The following is a 26392-nucleotide window of genomic DNA, read 5'->3' as shown; positions in this document are numbered from 1 at the left end:
ACAAATGAAGACGCTAATTTTGTAGGATTTTTTTTTTTTTGTTTTTTAATCACTAAAAGATCAAAATAGTTTATTACAATACATTAGCATTGTTTCTAAGCAAGGAATATGTAACTCTCCATAAACTGACAATTTAAATATATAGCTATGGTAATACCTACTAAAAGTTTTAATGGAAAAAAAAAGTATTTTTTCAGCACATCAGAAGATGTCTTCTCAAAGAGTCACTGGAAGGAATTAATGTATGAGCAAAATACAAAAAATAAAAAAGGACCACTGAAAAATTATTGTTAAAATCTAATTAGTTGTTTGCTTCACTTTCCACTGTATAGAAATGTTGGCAGATTTATTATTTCTTTTTCTCTACAGGGAAGAAGTCAGGGAAGCTGTCTAAAATCAAAGGGTAATAAAAGAGAAATTTGATTAAATTAATAGGTGCGTACTGCACTGGTTCTAGCGCAGGAAGGAAGCGAAAATTAAAACTATTAAAATACTAAACCAATGGTTATCCTATCACTTAGGATGCTTTTGGAAATATTGGAATTTAGGATGGAAATCTCACATTTCCTAAAATAGATATTAAAGATAATTCAGAGAATTATAGACCAGGAAGTCTGTCTTTACACTGCCTACAATGGTTGCAAATATAATGCATTCTCACAAAGGAAGAGTCAACATAGCTATTCTAAAGAGAAGGCTCTGTCAAACAACTGTTTTTATTCCTTGGAAGAGCAACTGACTGCGTGCAGAAAGAAAATACATCCATAAAATGTAATAGTATTTTAAAAAACTTAAGTTCAGAAAAATATGTCTGGAGAAAATTACAGTAAACTGTAGAAGATGAACAGAGGGTCTGTTCTGGATTTATGATTGCTTAAAACGTAAGAAAACTGGAAAGACAACAGAATTGGATGAGAGTGCAAAATTGGATAAATTAACCTAGACTACAGCTAACTGTGAAGTTGCACAAGCAGCTACAGACTCAGCTGACCAGCCCATAGGTGTGAAGTGATTGACTTTTAGTCTTCCTAAAAAATGCAAAGTATAATTTAAAACATTTGCATATATTAAGATTAGTAATAGGTAGATTGTTTTACTGGCGTGTTCGAAGTAGAGTGAGCATTTATTCTCTATCTGTCTACCCAGAAACAGAGCTTTTTGAAGGATACATTGTCTGTGAAAGACTCCACATAGTCACCACTGAGCATATGAGGAGCTCTTTAATCTTAGATTGTCCTCCAGATAAACATAGTTCCTGCTGAATTAGATGGTTTTTTCAATACTTTAGATCCTTTGGAAATAGAGCTTTGAACTTTCAGGTTACTCAGGTTCTTCAATAAATTATTGGGTTTTATACACTTCACTCAACTGTCATACTACTTGATATTCCACTTACCTGAAGACAACGTTCCATCAAATGGTAAAAATGGTTTATAGAATGGCATAAGGGTGACAGTAACATAAACATCATCCTGTGAGTTTGACATGCAAAGTTCTTTGTACTCGATGGAAAGGCAAATGCAGCATTATGACATTCTTAATGTTTTCTTATAACATAAAAGAGAGTACTTTGTTCTGAAGGTGTCCTTTCTTGTCTATGCTTTAGATATTCAAGTGACATTGACACTAGCTTGAGGTTTTTTATCACTTCAAAATTTGTTTGAAAGTGTTAAAGTGGTGTTTAATAAATGGAAGTTACAGCCAAAAAGTTTTTTTGGCATCCTCAAAGAAGAATTAAAAATAGTGCATTTGAAACATTAGGGACCAGATTTCTGAAGGAAATTTTTCAACAAGGTTTTTTTTTTTTTTATTTTGGAGGGTATTTTTTGTTTTCTGTAAACACTTTTAGGTAAGATCCTTTGGAATAGAAAGTAGCTAGTTTTGGTGAACAAGGAGTATTGGTTAACATGTTGACTTAATAAATAAACTCAGTTTGTTTTGAAATAGTGCACCTTCTAGTAATAGTATTGCCTGTATTGGCGTAAGGCAGTCTTTTGTATGCATTATTCTTTCAGTATGTAGATGTTATGCTGTATTTGTACACATACTCAAGGATATTAAGGTAATAAGTACAGTTTGTCATGAACTGTCTTGGAAGGACTCCCCAGGTATGTGGACTGTTTTCATAAACTTGTTTTATCAATATTCTAGAGGCTGTTCATTTTTGTTTGGCTTTTTTTATAGGATTCTGTTTACTAACCTGTCACTAACAGCTAGCTATCACATAAAGCTGCAAAAGTGTAATCCTCTTTGAACTGGCTAAAGTTAAAGAAAACAATAAAAGGCTTACAGGATGCAGCTGACTTATGAGGGACTAGTTAACAAACTTGATAAGCATACTAACAAGCCATGAGAGCTTTAGTAATCTTTTCATTTGAAAGGAATGATTACTGAGAGAGATAACGAATTAAACAACATTAAAGCATAGAAATAAATTGATGAAAACAAGGAGACGCAAGTTGAAAGTTACTCACGAAAATGTTTCTCAGAGTGAGAGCTATTTGACTGAAGAGCAGCTTTTCTAGCTAAATCTTGGGGTTTGTTTCAATAAATGGTGCAGATCAAAACAGAAACCTTGCAGTGCGTATAATTACCTACTTTTCAGTATATGAGTCCTCAACCGTTCTTTGATTTGCTTTGATGTCATCTTCAGGAATGTAGACAGTAGTTCTATGACATCAAAAGGTTGTTGTGGCTTCAGTTTCAGGCTGCTCATTTCATCTGGCCTTTATTCTTCCAGTGCTGTTTACCATCACACATTAGAAAAGTAAAATGTAAGAGATTTCTACCAAGAGGACGAAGAGGCCAGAGTTGATTGAATCATCTAAATGTAATCAGGTACTTGACAACATACAACATCTTTCCTTCACAAGCTACTGTGCTTTTGATGTGATCCTGTTATATAGACCAGATTGTTTTCCTAATATAGCAAGAGGTTCCAAGAGAAGTCATGCTTTTTGCTACTGAGGGTTTACTTTCCTGGTTTTTTTTTCATAAAAACAAAAGCTATTTTCACAATTTAAAGGAAGAAAAGTGCTCTCCTGTATCACCATGTTTCCTCTTGCTTTAACTGACATAGCTGTAGATGGCTCAGGCATGAGGCTGGTCCCTCACCTTCTGTATCCTAGAGACCTTCCTCCAAAGTGTTATTCTGGGAAGTATGTTTAATTTTGTCTTCTCTTCCTAAAACCAAGTAGCTATGATTAGCAGGCTGCCTTTACATCCACTAATACAGAGGAACTACTTTTTATCCTAGCAATTAGTTTGCTTTCATTCATATGTATGGTGCTTTGTGATTCTCTGGTTTGACCAGATAATGTTATAGGTTATCCAAATAGTGACAATAGATCATTTCTATTCTTCAAAGTAGTGAAGACAGATATTAAGAAAAAATACCCAAATGTATACAAGCCTTTTATGTCCAGAGCAGCTGTGTTTATGGGTAAAGTTCTTTTCAGTATAAAGCCATCAAGGGTTCATCTCGCTTCTGTAAGTCCCTTTCTTGATTCAGGTACTATCCATATCATATAAACACAGAGCACATGAATCTGTGTGTAATACCTTTACAAAAACATGCTAGGATATTTCTTTGGGAAATCTTTTTAGACACTGTTTTCAACTGAAATGGAATCTCAGGGTGAGGCAGGTATAGATTAAGGGAAAAAAAGACAGATTTTTATTATTTTTTTAATACTGAATCAGGTTATGTTCCAGTCAAATGGTTTTCCTTTATTGTGATATTTATGTTAGTCACTTAAAACAAGTCTTTATCTTTTCAAAGGCTGAAGAAGGAGCTCAATAGCTTAAACTGTTTGTAATGTATGCTATAAAATTTGTCATTTTGGCTATGCTGTGTGATCACATCTTTCTGCTTTCCATTCATCTGCAGTGAAAGCTTACAACTGGACCATAATAAGACAGTGCAAGAACTGTGCCAAACTCTTTAAAACTGTTGTGTATTATGAACAGAATATAAATAGCTTCATAGGGAAGAAACAATTTCTCATTGTCTGCTAATAGATTTGAGTGAAGTTCTTTCAAAATAACTTTCATGGGAAGCAATTGGTTGGAAAGAGGATGTTGTTATAGGCACTACACCTAAAAAAGACTGAGTTGGCTAATTGGCATTCTTTATTTACTCTGTGGATTGCCAGCATTGGATTAAAAATTCTAACTTGGTTATATATTGTCCTCTTTCTTTATGCATTGCATGCAGTGCATATATCTTTACACAGTGTGACTGTTATAAAAACTCCTGGTTAATTTATTCTATGGATATCTTCTGGGTATTTATGTTATACTTTTATTGCTTAGGTTACTATCTGGATGGAGACACAAAATAGATTAATTTATCTTTCCAAATCAAAAAACAGTCACCATAAATAGCATGCTGTTTTATTCTTAATTTAACAGAGAGACAAATAAGAATAGTTTAAGGTACTGAATATCTTCATACAACTGAACTTGGGGATATGAATTTTAAGAAACTGTTAGCCATGAACATTTCTTTTTATCTTTATATCTTTTTTTATTACATGAAAAACAATGTCAGAGTACTAGCCTGATACTGAGTTTCTGAAATATAATTCTTAAATTGGAAAATGCAGAATCACATCTTTAAAAAGATGTCTTAAACTTGCCAATGTATGAGTATTAGTCTCTGTAAACCAGAGGGTTATTAAAGGGGTTAAAGTACTGGGGCTCAGCAGGGCTTGTCACAAACTAGTTGGCCAAAGTTACTCAGGCAAAGGATTTCTGTTTCTCATGATAGTAGCTGGAAGTTCAAGGTTATATTTAAATATTTTGGCAAAGTCTTGAACGTGGCCCTCTTTGTCCCTGGCAGCATGTAGAAAAGAGGTGTCAGTATTTCCCACATAGTGAAAATAATGGTTGCAGCAACTTTTCAGTTCCATCTAAGTTATTTTGCCCAGTGGCTTTTTATGAATCTAGTTTATTTTAGTGCTTTAGCTCACCTTAAAGTGCACAGAATTCTCCAGAGGAGAGAACTCCAGAAACTATTGCACACCTCTACCTGAAAATAGCAGGTCCTGTAAGTTTCTATATTGGCTTGGAAATGCTTTTATATTTCAGTCTTTCCACTGCAATTTTATTATTCTTTGATTCACTTGGATGTGAAATTGGTAAACCAGCTGCTCTGTTCTCCACCATCCTTGACATGATTGACTTTGACTTAATATTCCCAGCTGAGGGTTGTTTTCTTCTGTTGATATAGTTCCCTTCCAAACCCTTGTCATTTTTCTTTTTCATTGTATCTTGATTTCTGAATTATTGTCCTTATGTTAACCCTAGGACATACAGCTAACACAGGGAATGGAAATATTCACGTATGTAATTCTGTAAGCTTTTCTACCCTCTCATAAAAGCCAAAAGAACATGCAGGCAGATGTGTTTTGCAGGGGGCTGTCTCAGTGGTGTGCTGATATTTTTACAAAAAACTTAAAAGCTTGATACTCATCCTTTTGTTTAAAGGATATGGGAATCATACAACTTTTTAAAGTGAACAAAATATTACTTTTAAAGACTATTGACAGATTTCCAAGAAAATTTCCTTAATGGTGAAATTTTTAAATAACCAGCCTTTATTATATTTTTCTACTGTTTTATTTTCGGTATTGTGGTCCTGAATGACTATCTTGTCTTGTACACCTGGACGTGGGGAGGAGTAGGGAGGCTTGAAATAGAAGCTGAGCTGTTTTAGTTCGCATGTGTCCTTCCCTCATGTTCTGGTTTCATTAAACAAAGTAGGTTTTTTTAGGATAGTCATGGAAGTCAAGTGATTTGACCAAGATTTCTGAGGTACCCTGTGATAGCAATGAGTTCTGCCAGCTCAGTTGGCTCCTGACCTAATCTTGGACTAATCACAACCATTCCTTCTAGCCTATGTCACCACTAAGACTATTATTTTGATACAAGCATAATTGCTTTTTAGCAAAACAAATAGCTGCAAAGAAATTGCATTTGACTTATTTCAGTAGCTTTGCTATCATGTTAATTGTTCTCATTGTTTTTCTTTCTAGAAAAACATTTGTAGAAATGTTAGGACCACTATATAAGCTGGTATGCTCCACGTTTATCACTCTTGTATTCTGTAGGTTTTATGGTTGCATAACACTGCATTCTTGGTTGGAGGGAAAAATCTGTTACTACATCTAAATCATCATCGCCCATGCTTCTAGCTTCCCTTTCAGAACTCTATTAATAATTTTTTATTTCCCATATGCACTTTTGGTTTCCCATATGGACATTTTTGCCCAAAGCAAACTCTCCTTAGTGTTTATTTTTGGTGTATGTCCAACATTACTGTAATCTAGTTATGGTTATTTGTGCTGGTAGAATATCAGCTAAATCTATTTGCTCCATTTTGTCATGCCTGCTTAATATTTTAAAAAGAAAATTAGTGAGATTTTTCCACAACATTATCAGGTCAAACACAGTTCACATAGTGTACTGTACAATAGTCAGTTTTGCTTTGTGCACCAGTTATTATCAAATTAGGATGATAGTTGGCCATGTGTTAATCCAAGTTAGAAGTGCACACCACTCTATCCAATAGAATGGTTCAATTACAGGTGATGAAATTGCATAAACTTTTGAATACATCTCTCCATGTTGTCTGGCAATTAGGTGTACATACACATCCCATATTGAAGTGGTATTCTCGCAATTTCAAATATAGTGTATTAACAGCGTATATATAAATGTTACAGTTGAGAGAATGCCTTTGCAGTTCTGCATTGTTTTGGTTGGGGTGTAGTGAGGTTGCTAAAAGGCCACTGCTCTAAAATGTAGTACTATGGGCATTTGTGAGAGACATTTTGGTGTTCTGGTATAGGTGGCTTTACCCAATATTGCTATTGTAGATGTGTGTCTGGTCATACAATGTGTAGATTCTGTTCAGTCCAAAACCACTTTGTAGCTGTTGCTTGACCTGATTTTCTTTTATATCTTTTTTTAAGGGCCTTCTTTAAAATTTATATGTGAACTTTTTTGACTTCTGCAATTACCCAGATTTTTTTAAATAGCTTTGAAAGATATATTAAAACTGTGGTTTTTAGATTCTTACTAGTATTTGAGAAAGCTGCAGCAGCATCAATATATGACCTGGGTAGCTTGCTGTGTGACAAAAAAGCTGATAGTCTGATGGGTCTGTGATGATGAAAATGAAATCTGAATTTGGCCTTGTTAGTATTTTGTCTTTAGATATATACCTATGCTATATAAATATTATTTTATATACATGATTTATAACATCAATTAATGGTAATATGTATATTTCTTACATAGAGATAAGATGCAGTATGGAAATGATGCAGTAATGATTTGGATTCTCTTCTGGTAGATGGGTTTTTAGGCGCTCAGGGTTGAGCACTAGAGGAAAGCACCTTTCTGGGCAGTTTGTACACCTTCACTCCTTATGCTTGAGTAAAATTGCAAAAACATGCACTCGGTCCTATGTATCTTTACATTTACACTACATATAGCAATGATTGTCTTGTAGACTCCCTTAGCTCAGATTTTTAAGTGCTGGCTTCTGTATCTGCACCTGCAATTCTGAAGTGCATTAATATTTATTTTTCAAACATGAAGTGACCATAACTGTATGCAGAGCTATGAGAGTTCTTGCAGTTGGGCACTTGTTATGCAAAAGGACACAGCCAGGTGTATGGTTTTTCAGCAAAGTTCTGAATAAACCTTGCATTATAACACCATTGTAGTATAGTCTGGGACAAGGACCTTCAATGAAAATATAGTTAAAAACTGATGTTAGTTTCACATGCAACAGTTTAAATTACAGTGTTGTAAAAATATTTCTCCACTGTGAGTGCATTGCCTTAATTTTTCATTAAGAATTACTGCCAGCTTGTATCGTTATATATTTTAGCAATGTCTAAGCTTTGAGAAATTTTTGATTAGTAATTTAGGAGAAATTAAATAATTCAATCAAGTCTTATTACACCAAAGCATTTGTAAAAACTATCTCATTTGAAAGCATATATGCAGATAGTCATAGTTGTCTCTTTGTCTTTGAAGTCTTTAAAAGCAAATTTCCTTTAGTCTTTGGAATGGTAAAACTATGCACATCACTTATAAAGTCCGTTTAATTTTTGTATATTTAAATCCTAGTTGAACACCAAGGCATAAAAGGAGTCTGTCACACAGTCCAGTATTTTTTTTTTTTTTTTTTTTTTTTTTATTAAATCAATTGATTACTCACTATGATTAAAAGTACCTGAGACATGCTTAGGTAAAAGAAAACCTCCAAAAAATGTAGATATATAGGGGTCCAAGATCCAGTGAGTCTTAAGGGGCTTTGTCACCTGAGACTGGAGTGCATTCCTGAACCTCTCCAGATGCATGAAACAATCAGCCCAGGTTTTATGCACTTTACACCCCGTCACTTCTATGAGAAGAAAGAAAATAAATAAAACTTACAAATAAAGATTGCAGGAAAATGCAAGGAAAAGAGATTGTAGAAATAAGAAAAACCCAAGAGGGGATTTAGGGAAAACTTTGTGCAGAAGGTTATTGACAATCACCAAAGAATTTGTAAAAGGTGAAAAAAAGAGGATAATATTATACATCAATCATAATCTTGAAGACCTTATGCACAAATAAATATGTTCATATTTATATATATAAGCTGATGGAGATGTGTTAATTTCTTGCACAGATCTTTTCTAGGTGGCTTTATTTTTAAACTCAGCCTCTTGCTCTCCCTCCGCTGTTTATGTACATTCACACATGCCAATGTTTAAGCTACAGTTTAGCATTTAGGGCAGATAACATTCTTCCAGAACTTGTCATTTGCATCTTCTGATGCAATTTTATTGACAAGGTCTTTCCAGGCATGCAGGGAAAAAAAACCCACTCCCATGTCTGTTTTGATCACTGGCAAAGGGGTATCTTTTTCAGTGGTTTGTCTAGATGCTATTTCCACAAGAAAGCACTTGCCTGTAAAGCTTCTACATATAAACGTGCTTCAGCAGGGTGCCTGCAAGTCGTGTCAGGGTCAGCTAAAAAAAAACCCCTACGTCTTCCTGAAAATTGCAGGAGTGCTTTTTTGTTTGTTTTTCTCTCTTTTTTTCCCTCCTGTGGTTTGTCATTCAGAAACGGATGCAGGCATGCATCCCAGCCACGCAGAGCATTGATTGCTTCTGCCTGCAGCGGGGATGCTGTCAAGTCGCTGCGCGAGTGGAGTCCAGTATTGACACAGAGCTGCTGGCCAACAGCTCCTGCTGTGCCTCACTCCCGCCATGCCCTGCCACTAGCTGCTGCCAAGGGGGCTGGAGAGGCCCCGGCAAAGGACCTCACGTCTGGGAGGAGAAGCACTTGGATGCAAAGTGGCCAAAGGAAGCCCTGGGTGCGCCATGCACGCACACCTTCCCAAGCAGCACAGCTGCGGCAGGGGGTCCGAGGAGTCGGATGCCAGCAGGAATGTGCCTCCGGTGGCAAGGGATGCTCACTGTGCCTGCCGTTGGCACCAGCATCCTCCAGGGCTCCAGTGTAGCTCTCAGGCACTTCCCTCTTGGGGACCTGGGAGTGCCAGCCAGAGCAGGAGCAAGTTTGTCCCTTTGTGGGACACTGTGCGGAAGAGCCCCCATAAATCCCCAGCCAAGCCACAGGGCAGCCAGGGGCAGCGGTGGTCAGAGTGCTCCTGTGCCCACGGCTGGTCCCCCACGGTGCAGGTGAGCCAATTCTTCACTCTCCAAGCGACTTAGAGGATGCTCCAGGGAAAGAAAGTGATGTTTGGTGGTGTGAGGTTTGGTGGTGTTGACAACTTTTCGTGTTGTGTCTTGATTTGTGTTTAGTGGTGCCTTCTGGAAAAATTATATGCAAGGGTGAGCTGTCAGTTGGTAATGTCTGTTGTTTAAATATTGCTTCTTTGTGGCCTGGGGAAACTGTGGGGTCCTTTTGAAAGGGTTTTCTTGTTAAAATGTTTTCGTTTCTACCTCCAGGTTCTACAGACTTTGTATTCCATTGTGTTGTACAAAGAAATGATGTGTTTATCCCCCTCCATGTAATGGATTGTGCCTGCTTCTGTAAACAGTTTTGTTTTAAATGTTGCATGTAGTTAATAAGGATATTTTAAATAGAGAAGGGGGGGGATGTAAGATTTATTATTAAGAGAAAGTGTGACCTGTTTTTTCCTCTTTTGAACCTCAAATGTAATTGAAATCTTTAATAAATGTGAAATAGCTCTTTAACACTCACAAATCTATAGTTTTTTATTGAATGGCAAGGCAGTGTATTTTAAAATGTAAACCAGCCAGGCTTTAGCATGTGCACTTATACCTGTAAACAATTAGACTGAGAGATGTTACACACCAGATAACCCAGCACTGTGAAATAAAAATCACAGTGACACTCATATGATGCTTAATATTAAAAAGCATTAACACTTCCTCCACTGATGCATGTTTTCATTTTTCCCTTAGAAAACTTTAAGCTCATTCCAAAGCTTTGTATTATATCAACATCAAATCCTTTTGTTATAATTTCACACAAAAAAGCAGAATATAATGTTGAAATAGGTTTTTGAGATATATGTGTACTTATTGAAATAGTATACACCAGAGTTTAACTAGCCTTAGCCCACATTGGGCATGTGCACCCTCTCTAGAGACTAAATCGATTCTTTGATGGAAATGTTTTGAATATATTTTCACTGAACAGAAAAGCTATAAGGCAAAGGATTGTCAGGTAGTGTAGCTGTACTTTATCTTGTCCTATGGTCTAAAAATGGGACACACTGAAAGTGTTTGCTATATATGAAATGCTTTATTTTTTGTTTCAAATCTATTATCAAGTGGAAAAATTAAGCTTTCTGATACATTTTGGAGTGACCAAAATATTGCATGTGACTACAGTATATACTATACATTTTCTTTTGTATACAAATCATATACAACTATGCCATAATAAAGCCAAAGTTAAAATAATATCTAAAATATAAAACTAGTCTTTTTTCTAATTGTAATTATAAAAAGCTTTAAGCCTTTTCTTAGGCTCTGACGAATTTTGTTTTGGAAAAAGCTTGAAGGAAAAAATACTGTAAAGGAAAGAGTTCCTTAGTTATAAAGAGAAAATGGAGTGATTTTAATAATAATTATTATAATAATAGGCCACTTCTAAGTCTAGTTCAGTATCTAAGTTACAGATGCATTGCAAAGTTACTTCAGTATTTTTTAATGCCTTTGTAACCACATCCATTTCTGCTTATAGAATGTGAAATTTTTCAGGTGTATGTACTTTCTTATATTTCAGTTTGAACTCTGTAAACTTCTTATATTTCAGTTTGTACTGCAAACTTTCTGTATATTCCTAATGCCAGCTCCCCACTCTGTTTAGGAAAGTCCCTTTTTGGGCTTCTGCATATAATGAACCAATCCATCATCAACCTATCTGATGTTCTGTGCCTAGGGATGGACTGATGTACTTACTTTGGCAAATACTTGGTATTCTTCAGTCAAAGTGAGACAGTTTGTTTCAAATGATAATCTATCTTTTCTCTGTGCAAAGTAAGCATTGTACAAGCTATGGGAAGAAAGGAAAGAGTGTGTGTATATATGTGTGTGTATATTGTTTGTACATACACTTAGACAATCAATTTATCAATTATATTGCATAGATGCAATATGGGAAAACTTTCTAGAGCTGCCCTTAATTACCCTTACTTTGGGGATAAAAGCTGAAGTCAGTGACAGTTTTTGAGGGCTATGTTGACTGCCATCTTTCTTACTAAAATAAGTAACAATAGTGATTTATATTTGCTGGTCTAAAAAAGGGAAAATTTATTTGAAATTTCTCTCATGTGATAATAAATGTGATAATAAGCTAGTGACAGCTTCAAAGGTGGAAGGGATTTTTCTCTATGGTTCTGAGAAGATTTTTCTTCTGCTTGATATTTTTGGAAGGGACTACATTCTTCAAGTAGAGTAAAGACATAACACCTTGGAAAAACTGCTGCTTGAGTAGTACTATAGTACCAAATTTAATTCCTAGAGTGTGTTCTAGATATCTGTTACTAATGTGCCCTTTGTCATCCTGATAAAATGTTGATTTTTATTGCTGAGGACATGGCTCCATTTTCTTTACCAGTTCCTCCTCCTTTAGTATGTCAGAGCAAAGAATGGCACTGTGGTATTATTAATATTTTATCTTTGCGAGATATTCTTCTTTGCGAGCTTGTGTGTTTGGGTTTTATGTGCTTAGCTTGTAGTTTCATGTTGAGCTGTGGGTAGCAAAATGCTCTCTATAGCTCCAAACAGGAATTAATTTGGAATTACAAAAAAAAAAAAAAAAATCACAATAAACTCTTAATTTTGAAACTGCATTAAAATAAAGTTTAGATGGAAAACTGATTCCAAGACCTAATTTGGTTTTCACTTCCAGTCATTTCTGACAAACACACAGTTCTGTTTCCTTTATTTAAAAGAGGGGGAAAAAAAAAAAAAAAGAGAAAAGATAGCAAAGAAAATAAGTAACTTAATAGGGAAGTCTTTATATGCCGTTATTGCCTGGAAATATTTCTTGCTTCTCTGCAGTGCGCTGGTATCCCTATCAGTGTCATGGATTCATATAATTGGTGTGATTCGCTCAGTGATTTCATATCTAAGGTCAGTGTTACTCTGACTCTGTGAGAGATGTGAGTGAAATTGAGAGTGGGGAAGGCAGAGGCAGGGAAATGACCTGACATTTTCCATGGGTCATTCTAACATTGGATGTAGTTTGTAACATTGGATGTACTTTCCCTGCTGGCACATGTAATCTACCGATTAATCAGATTAGAATGTATGATAACAGGTGTAGGTGAACGTGTGCAATGAACAGCTATCTTTTGTGCGGAAGAGATGGAAGTATAGGAGTCTCTATTGCTCTGATTGTAGGTTAAATAAGAAATTGCAGAGATTGAGTCACCATGCTTTTAACAAGTCCACAGTACAGATTTTATTCCATGCAGTCTCTATGAAAGAGGGCCTCTTCTCTTGCATAATATTTCTTTGGAATTAATTTACACCTTTCCAAAGTGTGTAAATGGATGTTTTCAGTTTTCTAGAGCTCAATATTGTTCTGTTAAAGGGGGAGGAAGTGGATTCCCATTTTTGGCTATTTCTCAGTTCAGAAGACCAATTTGGTTAGCTCTATTTGCTATTAAATGTTTGGCCCTTCTGTTTTGAAATGTTCTCAGGGCAAAAAATTTCATATCAGATAGCACCCTGGATGTGTCATCTGCAAAAATGAATACGTGTGTTTGGTTTTGAAAACTTACATAGAAGTATAAATTATCATATATATCTAAATAGTTTACTGTCAATGTCAGCTTTGACAACTTTTTAGGTTGGTGGATTTTTCTCCAGCAATATATAAAAAAACGGGACTTTTTGCAATCAGTGTCTTTTAAAAGAAATATCATCACGGAGCTGTTTTGTTACCTTTTAGAGAGGCTTGTGGGCTAAACACTAGCTTATAAATGTGAAATGACTTAGAAAAGGTGGTGAATAGCCAAACTCTGAAGTATCACCTGAGAATGGTCTTTTGTCTTTGAAGGCCTCTGGCACTAGTGTTGAAATTTCAGGATATCATTTGTGAAAGCTCTTTGCATGGTGAGATGAGGTGAGAGCTAGCTTCAAGGCATTCTGCTACAGTACTAAAGCAGAAGGTCTATTCCAATAGATACTGGCTCTCCTAACAGTATAAAGGAATGATTTGTCATCGGTTGTGTTTTTGAAAGCTTAGATTACTCTTTTCAAGTCCACAGATTCCCGCATGCAACTGGCCATTCTTCTGTCAAGTCACTCCTGGCAGTGCAAGTACATAGAGCAATTTTAGTTAGCTAAGGGAGATCTTTTCACTTTAATTTAGTACTTTCAAGTGTCAGTAAAAGAGCAGTTAAAGGAGAGTCAAATACTGCTGTTTATTTGGCTTTTAAACTTTTCTTTTTTCTTTTTTTTTTTTTTTTTTTTAATCTTCAAGGCTATTGAGAACCAGGTTCCTCTATCTAGTCCCACTGTCTGACAGAGGACTTTAAGAAGTCTATAGGATTCTAGTTGACATTTATATCTGACACTTTCCCAGGACAGCTGCTTTAGAAAATTTGTGTTTACATTCATGTTATTCTCATTCTACAAAACCCAGGAAAGCATTGTTAATACTGAAATCACAGAATTTAGGTTATGTTTGGCATAAAAAGGAGGTCAAAGATGAGCCTTTGAGTCCCCCGTGTTGAGGCCAGCAATCTCATTAGTGATATAAGGAATGTTCCTAGTCAGAAGTAGCATGAATTGTTGCATAATATCCTAATAATGTTGCCTAAGATCTCTCTCAGTCTCCCCTCTGTCAGTTTAAAGCCATTCCCCCTTGACCTGTCACTACAGGCCCTTGTCAAAAGTCCCTCTCCAGGTTTCTTATAGCCCCTTTAGGCACTAGAAGCTGCTTTAAGGTCTCCCCAGAGTCTTCTCCAGGCCCAGAGCAACTTTGTGGCCTCTTCTGGACTCACACCAATAGCTCCACATCCCTTTTGTATTGTTGCCCCAGAGCTGGACACAGGACTGCACGGGGGTCTCATGAGAACAAAGTACAGCAGGAAAATCCCCTCCCCTGACCTGCTGGTCCCTCTCCTTTTGATGCAGCCCAGGACATGTTTGTTTTCTGGGCTCTGAGTACACACTTGCTGGGTCATGGGGAACTTCCCATCAACCAACACCCCCAAGTCCTTCTCCTCAATCCTGCCTCCACCCAGCCTGTAGTTGCATTTGGGATTGCCCCAACCCAGGTGCAGGACTTTGCACTTGGCCTTGTTGTACTTCATATACGGTTTCCTTAGTGTAATCGCTGTTCACATGATTCTAAATTGAAAGATGGACTTGGTATGTCATGAAAAGACCAGAAACTAAACATGCTGAGACACATTTAGATTTTCTCCATAAAATACAGGTTTAGGGGTTGGTTTTTGTTGGGTTTTTGTAGTTGTTGGTTTTTGTTGTTGTTTGGTTTGGTTTGGGTTTTTTTTTGTTTGGTTGGTTTGGTTTTTAAAATAAAAAAGAAAAAGAAAACCCCAGCACTAGTCACTAGGCTTTGTGATTCACTGTGTCTGAAGACGTCATTCAGTTCAGCCACACTTTTCTGATAATGTAGCATTGCTTTCCAAAAGGCCATTGGGAGTTAAAGTGGATATACTTTTCTTTTGTTGTACAGTGTTCTGTCTCCTTCTATTAATGTATCAGGTCTTTCTTCCATGTTCATATCTTTGATAATACATAATTTTAAGTGGCAGCAAAGACAATTAAGAAATAGGCATAGTTACACAGATCATAAAAGTATTTATACACAAGATGGTCCATGTATTTTCATTTAAATACTGAAAAGGATAAATATAGTCTATGTACTGTACTCATCAACAATTGTAATGATTTATAGTTTATCTACACATATTTTGGCTCCTGCTGATTGTTCGGTCATAAATATGTTAATGCTTAATTTGCATGATTTGTTGCACCATATTTAGATTTGCATTTAATTAGTCCCATGTTTCAAAGTTTCTCCTCCTAGATGCCTCAAGAAGCCAAGAACATTTTCTCCCCTTGACATATAATTTGGCTTTTGGGATTTTCACGGAGGATGAATTAGAGCATGGAAAGGGAATTGTTAGTAGCATAGGTAATTTGCCAAAACTGCACAAGTGCTCTGATAGTCCTCCTGCTATTGGTGAATTTCTCTAATACTTGGCATATGTAATCACCCATGAATAAATTGTTCATCACTTTTTCTATAGTCTTTAATCCACTCGTAGGAATATTTTCACCTAATCTAGGAATGGAATATTTTCACCTAACATGCTCCTTACCGTCACAGGAATTTACAACACATTAAAATCTTTGATCTCTCCTGTATTACTCTGATGGCACATGACATGCAATAGGATTTTGTCTTCCTGGCTCATCAGGTTATATGTTGCTGGAACAGTTTTCTGGTATGTCAACAGGATTGGTAGACTCCAAAAGTCCAGATACTCTCTGGACTAAAGGCAAAAAAAGAATGGTTTCCTCATGGCTTCCTTAAGATTATAGGAATAAGACTTTATAACCCTGGTTGTACTTTCAGTCTAATGTTTCACTGCATTTGAATTAGGCATTCAAAGATGCAAAACCTTTACAGCAACTTAACAAGATGGTTTTGGCCTAAGTGAAACAAAATAAATGAAAGATGATGCATGACAGTTTATAGCTGGATGCTGAGGAATGGAGAAGATTGAGATAGAATTTGTCTCAGATGTTTTGGCATGACTTGAAGACACAACCTGAAAATTGATTTCTGTTTGGAAATGGCTATCTCTATTTTCTTGGGCTATTTGAATCAACTGTGAAAATGTCAAAGTTCCCTACAAAAAAAAAAAAAACCCTAGTGGGAGTTTCTGGTTGTGGTAATGGCAGAATTTGGAGAGTTTGCCAATCTAGCTCTCTGTTTCCTCATGCCTGCTTGTGGCTTTTGGATGAAGGGTCATTGAAATAAAGCCAAAAAAGAAAAAAAAGTAATTATGGATTAAATGACTTTGGTTTTATGAACTGTTTGCTTTTAAGAAATCTATAGATTGTTAAAATAGAGTTTATAAATTCAATAACATATTCATGTACCTTTTTGTAGAAGTATTTTTATACCGGTTAATCAGACAAATCAGTTCAATGGTCACCTACTTTCAAAAGCTTCCATTGTTTTAAGAGTTAGAAATACAGGGATCAAAAAGGACTTCTTTAGGTATTCAAAATAGAGGTTTTGTAATATCTGAAATGAACATCAGAAAAACAAACAGAATAATCCTCTTTGTAAATTCCAATTCTGGTGTAAGCTTTTTTTGAGTCACAGGACCCAGCTATGAATGCAGTACAAAACGCGATTTAGCAAAATAACATCTGGTTTTGGTTTAGATATAATGTACTTTTAATATCGACTTTTACCTTTCTGATTAAGTATTTGTACAAGGAGAAGCAGCGTACTTCACAAGCTGAAATTGCTCATATAATTGGTCAAACAGAACATCAGATGAATGATTTTCACTATGCATTTCAAATGAGAGTGGAATGGAGTCGTGCCATAGGCTTCCAGTTACTGATATTGTAGAGCAGCTCTGCTGCACTCAGGTCTAAAAACAGTTAAACAGAGGCTTTTAGGATTCCTTTTGCTTACATTTGTTTTTCTTTTAAATTCTGATAAACACTTCCTGATACCAAACTGGCATTTGTTGCATTCACAATCACAGAAACTTTTGCTATTTATCTGCGTTTTGGTTTGTCCAAGTCTTTGGCTTACAGTCATTGCTCACCTAATAGCTGAGCACGTTAAATATTTGTTAAAAATGTGGATAAGGTCTAAGCTCTGTTTTACTTCATTTTGTAAGGTCTGTTTTATGAAATATATGATTTTGACAGCTTTGTGAAGGAGAAATGCAGATGTGCTCCCCTTAGGAGTGGCTGCTAGAGGAGCAGGGTCCTGGCCCTACACTTCGCTTCCTTCATTGAGCTGCTTTGTATTATTGCATACTGAGCTTAGAGAACTGATATACCAGAAAGTTAAACTGGCAAAAAAACCAAAAAGGTGTTTGAGAGACCTATTTCATGGCCCAGCTTGATGTCCGCTAGCACAGCTTCTAGTGCCAGCATAAAGCTGTGAGCAGAAGCGTGTGACAAGGGACGTGCCCCAGAAGACAGCGCGCAGCAGCTTCTTTCAAGGGTAGTCGCACTTAATGTGCAATCTGATGTGTGCGTTTCCATTTTGACACCACCAGTGCTTGGGGGCCTTCCCTGTGCTAAGTGCAGAAACTTGTATCAAGCTCTTTGTTACCTCCAAGAACTCAGGAAAAATGTGTCACTTAGGAAAGCGAGAGTTTCGGGGACACCTTGTTCCCTTTACCTTTTCCCTCTCAAAATGTATGCATCTTGCAGTCATGAGCATAGAAGTCACTTGTCAGCTCTGTAAGGCAGTAGTCAGACAGACTCGAAAAGGCAAATGACATTTTTCAAGAAAACAAAAAAATTCTTATCTAGGTATTCAAATAAGAAGGCAGTAAAAAAAATCAGAGCCCTCATCTCATGTTCTCTCTGGGCCTGATGCTGTCACATTTGCTATGTTCTGAATGGTCTTTGGCCTTTGTACACCACCAGCTTGCTCAAGCACAGATTTAGATGCAAGTGCTTGAAGCCTCTATTGTTTTATTTTCCAACACTTCTCAAACACAGCTTTTTTTTATGCAGCGCTAGTAAGAAATAGTTACGTAGTACTGAAATATACATCTTCCATGAATAAGGCTGTGGTTCTGTACAGCAGTTTTCTTCATTACCTGATGTTTCTGCTCTATCAGTAAAATATCTCACTCCTGTGGCATGAATTCTTTTCCATTTTTTAATTGTGTGTGTAAAAATGGAAAAAAGTTAACACTGAGTATGCATTTATGGCGTACAAAACCTTTATATATTCATGTTTTAATACATGTAATATTTTAATACATTTACAGGTAAATTATAATGTTTTATGCAGCTATGCATAAACCAAAGCAGGATGGATATTTGAGTAATTTTTTCTAATGATGGCTGAAGAAGGGATTTTTGGGTTTAATTCCTAGGATATGGAGTTTCTTAAAAATAAAAAGTCTAAGCAGTTTGATCATCATCAGTTTCCCTCATTAGACATGTACATCTCTGGCTTAACAGAACTTAGCACACAGCTCCTGATTTCAGACATGGAGAGATTACAGTACCTTCCTCTGTGCATATGTGAAGGTAAAACCAAACTCTTTAACATGAGAACCCATAAAATTTGTGAATGAAATCCAGGTTCCACTGCAGCTTATTAATATTTTTCTGGTTATTCATCCTGCTAATGTGCATGCATTTGTATATGAAATACATGAAAACTTTTGTTTAATGGTATTCATTCAGTAATTGACAGCTGTATATCCTCAGTGCCCATTAAGTTTTCAGGAACTGCTTTTTATCATTGCATGTTCAGAGTATAACAAGAATATCAGGGGATTGACTATGGGTAGAAGTTGTCTGTAGATGAATAACCAGTAACAACTAGCTAAAGATGTCACACAAAATCTGGGAAGGAGATTAGAAAGTGATGGGAGAAGACGGTGCCACATCTTTGTACTTTCAAGGAGTCTAATTTTTGGAAACACTCAGCTAGGCATAGGTTGCTATGATTAGCATGTAGATGTATTCTATGTAATAAGCAAAGTCATGATATACTGCAGTTGCCTCTGGGGCAGTTAGTCATTAGCTTGCTCAGCCATTGCAAGTATAAAAGTGGTAGCAATCTGATCACTTCTGCAGGCATAAATCTGCAAAAATACTGCCTTTTGTAATTCTTTTTTTCTTTGAGTTGTCATGGCAGTATTCTCAGTGGATCTTCTGGTTTTACTGAGATGCATTTAAGTCTGTGCGTAGTCAGCACAATCTTGGAACTCATACATTAATCTCTAAATAATTTGTGCTGAAACTTGAGGTTATCACTCCTAGATTTTTTTGTGTTTAAGTATTGGTTAACATCTATCAGCTAAACTAGTCTGTGTACCAAGAAATGAAATATTATGTTATCATAAGGAGAATACAGAAAGAATGAACCAGCTCTTTGTAGTGGATGAAAATGCAGAATTGCAGAAATATTTTGCTGAATGGCCAAAAACCTAAAAACCTCTTCAGATTCATAATTCTTGGATCCTTGTATCTTCTGATGGTAGCCCTTGTCATGTGTAACCAAAAGGTTGCCTTTTGTTCATTTTATGTACTGCCCTTTCAAAACACGTTTCAGTACTAGGGAAATTAAGCACCTGTTTTCCTTCTCACCTTTGCCCCTTTCTGTCTTCTTTTTGAAGAGCCCCATTACTTCTATGTAACTTTTTTTCGTACCTCATCTATATTTTCGCAGTTTTGAGTGGCTGCCAAAACAGTAGTGGAATTACTGGGTTTACCTGCATGCTCTTTGTCTTGTTTCCAGATGGAAGTCTTTTTCCTTGTGGTTCACTTGACAGGATTTGTCCTCAGGTGATAATAACTTTAATGTACTTTCTGCCAGTTTCTATTTCATCATGTTACCTCTTGCACTTGAGGGTTCAGCAAATCTGACAAGACAGCAAAATGCAAAAGGGAACAGAATTGCCACATCAAAACATTTGGTGGCAGAAGGATGAGGAGTAAAGCAGCTTGGTTTTGCTTTTATTAATAATGATAGCAATAATAAAACCACCAGAAATCCTTTTGAAATCTGAAGTATTAGGTGGTGTTCAGCAAACAGCCAGGGGCAGGAAAGGTGATGAAGGCAAAATTGATGCTGTTTGTGTTTTCTGCAGATGTCATATGCCTTATGTCTTGACATTTCTTAAAGTGCCTCAGAAAGAACAGCTATATGATTCTTTTGTTCTCTGATACATTTGTGAGTTCACTATTCATTCAACTTCTGACTGGAAAGGCTGAGTCAGGGGTTTTGTACATTGTACATAAAATTTGGTGCAATGTGCCTAAAACAGAAGGGGAATTTTGCATTTTCAATCCCTTTATTGTAGCTTAGTCCTATAGGCAACAGCTAGACTGGACCAACCTGTGCTATTTGTTGAAGTACTTTAATTTTTAGCTGGTTTATGCTGGGTTTTGGCTAACCCATCCATGGGAAAGGGTATCTATAATCTGTTCGCCATTGGACCTTCAAATGCCTTTGCTGCTTGAGGCAACTGTAGAGGTGTGGCATCATGCACAGTCCCCTTGCTGGGAATCTCAGTGACTTCCTGGATCCATGACTGTGTGTTAATAGGATTTCCATCTTTTCGAGGCTAGTGGTTCTTCATGTTACTGAAGTAAGCTTTGCAGTGGGTAATGAGGTCTTTGCTGAAGTGGGTCACTTTGCATCAGCTCATTCAATCTATGAGAAACTTCAGCTAAAGGAGGGGCTGTACTCTTGGGGTAATGGACATAGTGGCTTGGAGGTACAAAGCAGTTACTCAACCAACACTATTTTTTCAAGCCTTTCCATCGATATAGGATGGTTGATCCAGCAGTTTGAGCTGACCCTGTTGCTGGGATGTTGCGTTGAGCTGGACAACATAGCTTAACCACTCTTGTACTACTAAATTAATAAAGTTGGAATAAAAGGAGAAAATACTGAAAATGGAAGAATAAAACAATGACAAGAAGTCATTAAAGAGCTGAAACTTGTTAAACAATATTTTTCTTCAGGGACTTCTAAAAAAACCAGAAGCTCAAAAAGAAGCCATGCCAGTAGAGAGGAAAGCGAAAATTTTATGGACCACAGTTCAGCACAGTGCTTAACACTGTTCCCTAAGCACACTGAAACAGTCTATGTTGGTGGGACTTGGCATTACTGGCAATACCTTGAATACTGAAATCAATCTAAAAGTTAAGTACCCTGCTGAACTAGGATCAATGTAATAGTAAAAGTCTAACCTGCAACTAGATTGACTGATTAGATGGGGTTTTTAGTTCATGTTATTGTCTTTTCCATTTCTATGTAGAAGTGAAGAAAAAGAAGGAAAAAAATCAATTCCATATGTAAATTGCCAGGATTAAAAAAAGAAAAGATGTTTTCAAAGTTGAAAATATCAAATACACAGAAAGTTCTACTCATATTTAATTATAATTGAAATTACAGTAACAAAATTGGCAGATGATAGAAGGAAAGAAAAGTATATTTCTGTAGACATCTTGCACTCAGACTCAATCCACCAAAGGATTTTGAAGACCACAGAAGTCAATTTTAATTGCTGCAATTACTGATCTTTAACTACTGCAGCACTAGTGGGAGAAGTTAGCGAAGCAGAGTTTCAGCTGATCTGAAAGTATTATAAAACAGTATTACTGCCTCTGATTATAGGATGCAAAAGTTCAGGTATCATGATGCAAGAGTTTTGGGCTAGAACTTATCAATCGCTACTATTCTTACTTCCCTTTGAAAATTCTGTAAGAACAATCACCAAACCCCTGATGATTTACACAGCACACACATTTCTACAACCAGAAATAAATACACCTGCATGGCTATATATTTTTTATTCTTCCAATGTAAAACACTTAAAAAGTGAAGTGCTCAGTTATCTCAGTCGTTTGTTCTTAATGTCTTACAGGCTTGTAAACAAACCATTGGCAACACTCCAGTAGAGCTTTATAGAAGCTATTCTCTACTAAAATTTACTTTAAAAATGAAACATTTTAATATTTCATAGGAAGGCATTAATCCAGTTGGAGAGATGTAAAAGTGTGAGGTACAGTTAAGTAATTTCTAAAATTCTTTGCTGGAGACATAGTGGAGTATTCCCAGCTGATCTGTTGTATCAAACTGGATCATAGAATACCAAGTTGGAAGGGAGCTCAAGGGTCACCTGGTACAAACATTCTTGGCAAAAGCACAGTATAGAGAAGATATCTCAGCACCCTGTCCTGCTGAATCTTCAAAGTATCCAACATTAGGGAATCCACCACTTCCCTGGAGAGATTATTCCAATGACTGGTTCTCACTGTGAAAAATTTTCCTCTTGTGCCCAACTGGAATCTTCCCAGGAGTAATTTGTGCCCGTCACCCCTCATCTTTTTCATGTTCCATAAAGGAACCTGGAATGCTATTTTTCCTATAAAATATAAGGGGGTACATGGGACAGTTGTGCCTTTGTGGATAAACTGTATAAGCTTTTATTTGATGCAGTTGCATCAGCTGTTGTGATACTTTGATCTTTATTCATTCTGAGTTCTTTGTTCATGTTTTGTCATCACTGTCTTGACCTGACGTATTACGTGTCCGCGGTGGGTTTTTAGAGAATACTGGAAAACCTTTAGGTATTCTATAAGATTGCTTGTTAAATATGATGGAAAGTCTCCTGAAATGTGCTTTAGTTGGAGGTATGGTGCATCAAGTTGTGGTGAGTTGGCCCCAGGTGGCACTCCCCCTGCATCAGGGTGGAGGAGAAAATAGGAAGAACGGAAATGAGAAAGCTCATGAACTGAAATAAAAATAGGGAAGTTGCTCACCAATTACTGTCACAGGCAAAGCAGACTCAACTTGGGGAATTCAACCCAATTTATTACCAATTAACATCAATATTTAATTACTGAGTTGGGTATTGTGAGACAAAAAGAGGCACAAAACCTCTTCTGCTTTCCCAGGCTCAGCTTCACTGTAGACATCTCTCTTCCCTCTTTGATATTGTTGCAGGTTACACTCAGTCCCTTTGGTGAGGTGGTGCAGGAGGCTGGTGTCAGGACAAAGCAGATTTTGCCTACCGTTTCTTCCTTCTCATGCTTTTGTTCTACTGCTCCTTCCTTCTTACTCATTTCCTCCTCACCACCATGGGTTCTCCATGGCCGCAGTCCCTCAGGGGTAGTATCTACTCCAGCATGGGCTTATCCATCAGCTAGAGTGTCTTTGTGAGGTGCCTTCTCTGCCGTGCAGTACCTCTGACTGCTCTGATCTTCTTGTTCTCTCATTCTCTCCTTCTCAGCATTTTCTTTCCTTTATTAAATGTTTTCACAGAGATGCCACCAGCTTGGCTGATGGGCTCAGCTGTGTCTGTCATAGTCCGTTTGGATCTCTCTGTCCGTTTGGACAAGGTACTCTGTAAATTGAACTTTATGAGCTCATTAAGAAATACAACAAACTACTTGTAACGACTTTCATAGCAAGGAATCCATTTTATGTCCTAAAAAGTAACAGTTTCATCATTATCTATTTGAATTTATGAAGAATTTGCTAATTATTTATGGTCCCACTTTTAAGTCTTCCATTTTTCTGAGCAGCAAATGGTACTGATGGTTTTGAGTGATGTAAACAACTGTACTGGGTAAAACTGAAGGTCTATTTAAGCCATTGAATACTAAATGATGTAGAAGGAGTTTTAAAAGAAAGGAAAAGTTTCCTGCTCCTTGGTATATGCCGTTCACATATTCCAGAATTTCCACTAAGTTAACATGTTCATTTGGATAGTCAGGTATTTTCTGAACTATGCTTCGCAGGTTTATTGCATTTTAGTTAATACTGAAGTATTTTTGCACCATTCAAAGTAGTGTAGAATTTTCTCATTAACCAAAGCAATAGTAGGTGCAGGGGTAGAGGGGAGAAGCAGCTCTCAATCTCCTTTTCTTCATCTCCTCTGCCAAACTACACAGGTTTCATTGCAAGGTCTTCTTTGGGTCTTTTCAGAAATAGGTTTTCTTGGGGAAAAATACAGTTTTTACCTTAGGCTGTTTACTTTTTTTTTCTTTGAAAACTTTTTTAAGAAACTGTTCATCAAAAATGTACTTTGTACAAATGCTACATTGTGAAATGCTTTCATCTTTGTTTGAAATAAAATATTTTGCTCTGAATCAGGCAAAGCTTTAGGATTTTTTAATGTTTCTTTAGTTCTGTTTTTTGTTTGTTGTTGTTTTTTTTTTTATCAGTATAGTTGCTGAACTTTACTTGGTTTTTCAAATATATTTTGTCCTCTGACATTGCTTTTCAGTTAACTCTGACCATGAGAATTTGGAGTCCTAAAATGAACAGTTACTAGTAGACAGAAAGAAAAGATTTAGTACCCAAGGAAGGACATACTGTTTAAGGCCACTTGTTTCCTACCCTTGTCCCTGGTACTACATAGTTTTCAATCTCTCTCCTCTCACCCCTTCTTCCTTTTCACAAGTAATTACTTCCTACTTCCTTTCGGAAATAAGTTTTTATGAGAAGTAGAGGAGTTGGGGAATATAAAAGTTGTTATTTCCAGTATTTTAGCTTTCATACCTAATATTTCTATTTCATCAAGCTGCCTATCAACTCTGACATTTGGATTTACTATAGATCTTCTTTGGCATAGGGTGACATCTAGTTCTAGTAAATTTGTGTAACGTCAGTCTTCGCGTGAATTGTCTGAGCAGACAGTCGACATGTATGCTGTGCCCTCGTCCCAAAAAGATGTCATCACTAAAATGCTGAACTTATGGAAATCTTCAAGATTTCTGTGGGCTCTATATTTTACCATAGCTAAAACAAACACTGTCCACTGATGGATGGAAATCCTGTCATTTCTGCAGTATGATAATGCTACCCGTAAGTTCAGGGAAAATAAAACTCAACAGGTAAAGAGAGTTGTGCAACATCCCTTTGGCAATGGAGGCCAGAATAGCATCCTTTGGGAGAGATAAGAAATTATCCTTAACCATCCTATGGTTGTTAGGGTAGTTTTATTGGATTTAGTCACATTAAACAAATCTCTGTAGGTTGATCCTTATGTCTGTCACCAATAGTCCTTGCAACACTTTTTCTCATGACATTTCTGTATTCAGTACCTTTCCAATTTTCTCTCTTTTCATAATAGTATTTTGGCTGTGGTTTTAAGGCTGTCTGAGAGGTAGGTGCTTGCTGCATTGGAATATATAAATATAGGGAAATCTTCTGACTTCCACTTAGAAAAACCAGCTGTGAATAATTTAGTCCTAAGTAAGTAAAAGGATCATTTTAATTTTCACACATCTATTTTCACTTTTGAACAGTGGAACACCATCTAGTTAGGCAGTTACACAATTATCCCAAAGTGAAACAGCTGTCTCGCTCTAATCTTGCTCTCCTATCCTTCCAATGAGGCTTTTTGATTAACTTTTTATTCTTAGGATGGTAATTTATACCAAGGATCTAATTAAGAACTTTATGTAACACAGCCAAAGTCCTCCTTTTGCAAGTCTGTCTCACCTCAGTCCTACTAATCTAGCAGCTTTCAGTATGGAGCATTCTGAAATGTCTGATATTTCAAGTTATCTCTACTGGTTGAAAACAATTTCAGCTATTGAGAATTGGGAACAAGATTCATTTGATTCTTTTGTCCCGGTAAGGAAAACTGTAACATAGCTCTGAAAGAAGGAATGCTTTTAAAATTTCAATTCTGAGGGTTAAGTTTCTTTGAGGGAGGGGGGAGGAATGACTGAAATTTCTCTGTTGAGTTGTATGAACTCAGACCTCTCACCATAGGTCTTCTGTGTTTCTTATTGATGAAGGGATAAGTGGGTGATTTCTGGAGAAAAAATGCATAGTTGTATATATCTGAAATTAAAAGATAGTGCCATCATTTCTATTTATCAATAATGATAAAGAGATAGTTACATTACATATAATTCTTATTTCCAGAAAATTGTATAACTGAGATATAGCATTTAAATGAAGGGGTATTTATCAACTTTATTTAATAATTATAAATTCAACATCTGGGTATTATTGCTTACCACCAAATTACATGCATTAATATGACATTGTATATTGTGTATATAAAATAAAACGGTTAATTTGACTGATCTCTTCTATGTTTACATCAATATGTGTTACTAATTTTAATACTATTTTACTTTTAAGTATT

General features: G+C 36.4%; 1 protein-coding gene across 35 annotated transcripts in view; it reads left to right on the top strand.

The window, feature by feature from the left end:
• DLG2 (discs large MAGUK scaffold protein 2) overlaps positions 1-26392 on the top strand; it is a 997741-nt gene that overhangs the window by 559293 nt on the left and 412056 nt on the right. The window contains exon 1 of one of the 35 annotated variants that reach the window (XM_030474456.1): positions 9137-9707. The exons of 31 other annotated variants lie outside the window; for them this stretch is intronic. In XM_030474456.1, the coding sequence (XP_030330316.1) occupies positions 9390-9707 (318 nt within the window). In that variant the 5' untranslated portion in view covers positions 9137-9389. Of the gene's footprint in view, positions 1-9136; positions 9708-26392 lie in introns of those variants that run through there. 3 more of the 35 variants (XM_032919712.1, XM_032919714.1, XM_030474516.1) reach the window with 3 other exon arrangements.

Source organism: Strigops habroptila, chromosome 2 (genome assembly GCF_004027225.2).
Source record: "Strigops habroptila isolate Jane chromosome 2, bStrHab1.2.pri, whole genome shotgun sequence".
NCBI classification, from domain to species: domain Eukaryota; kingdom Metazoa; phylum Chordata; class Aves; order Psittaciformes; family Psittacidae; genus Strigops; species Strigops habroptila.
The sequence above is the reverse complement of the archived record's forward strand: the minus strand, read 5'-3'. Positions and strand labels throughout refer to the sequence as shown.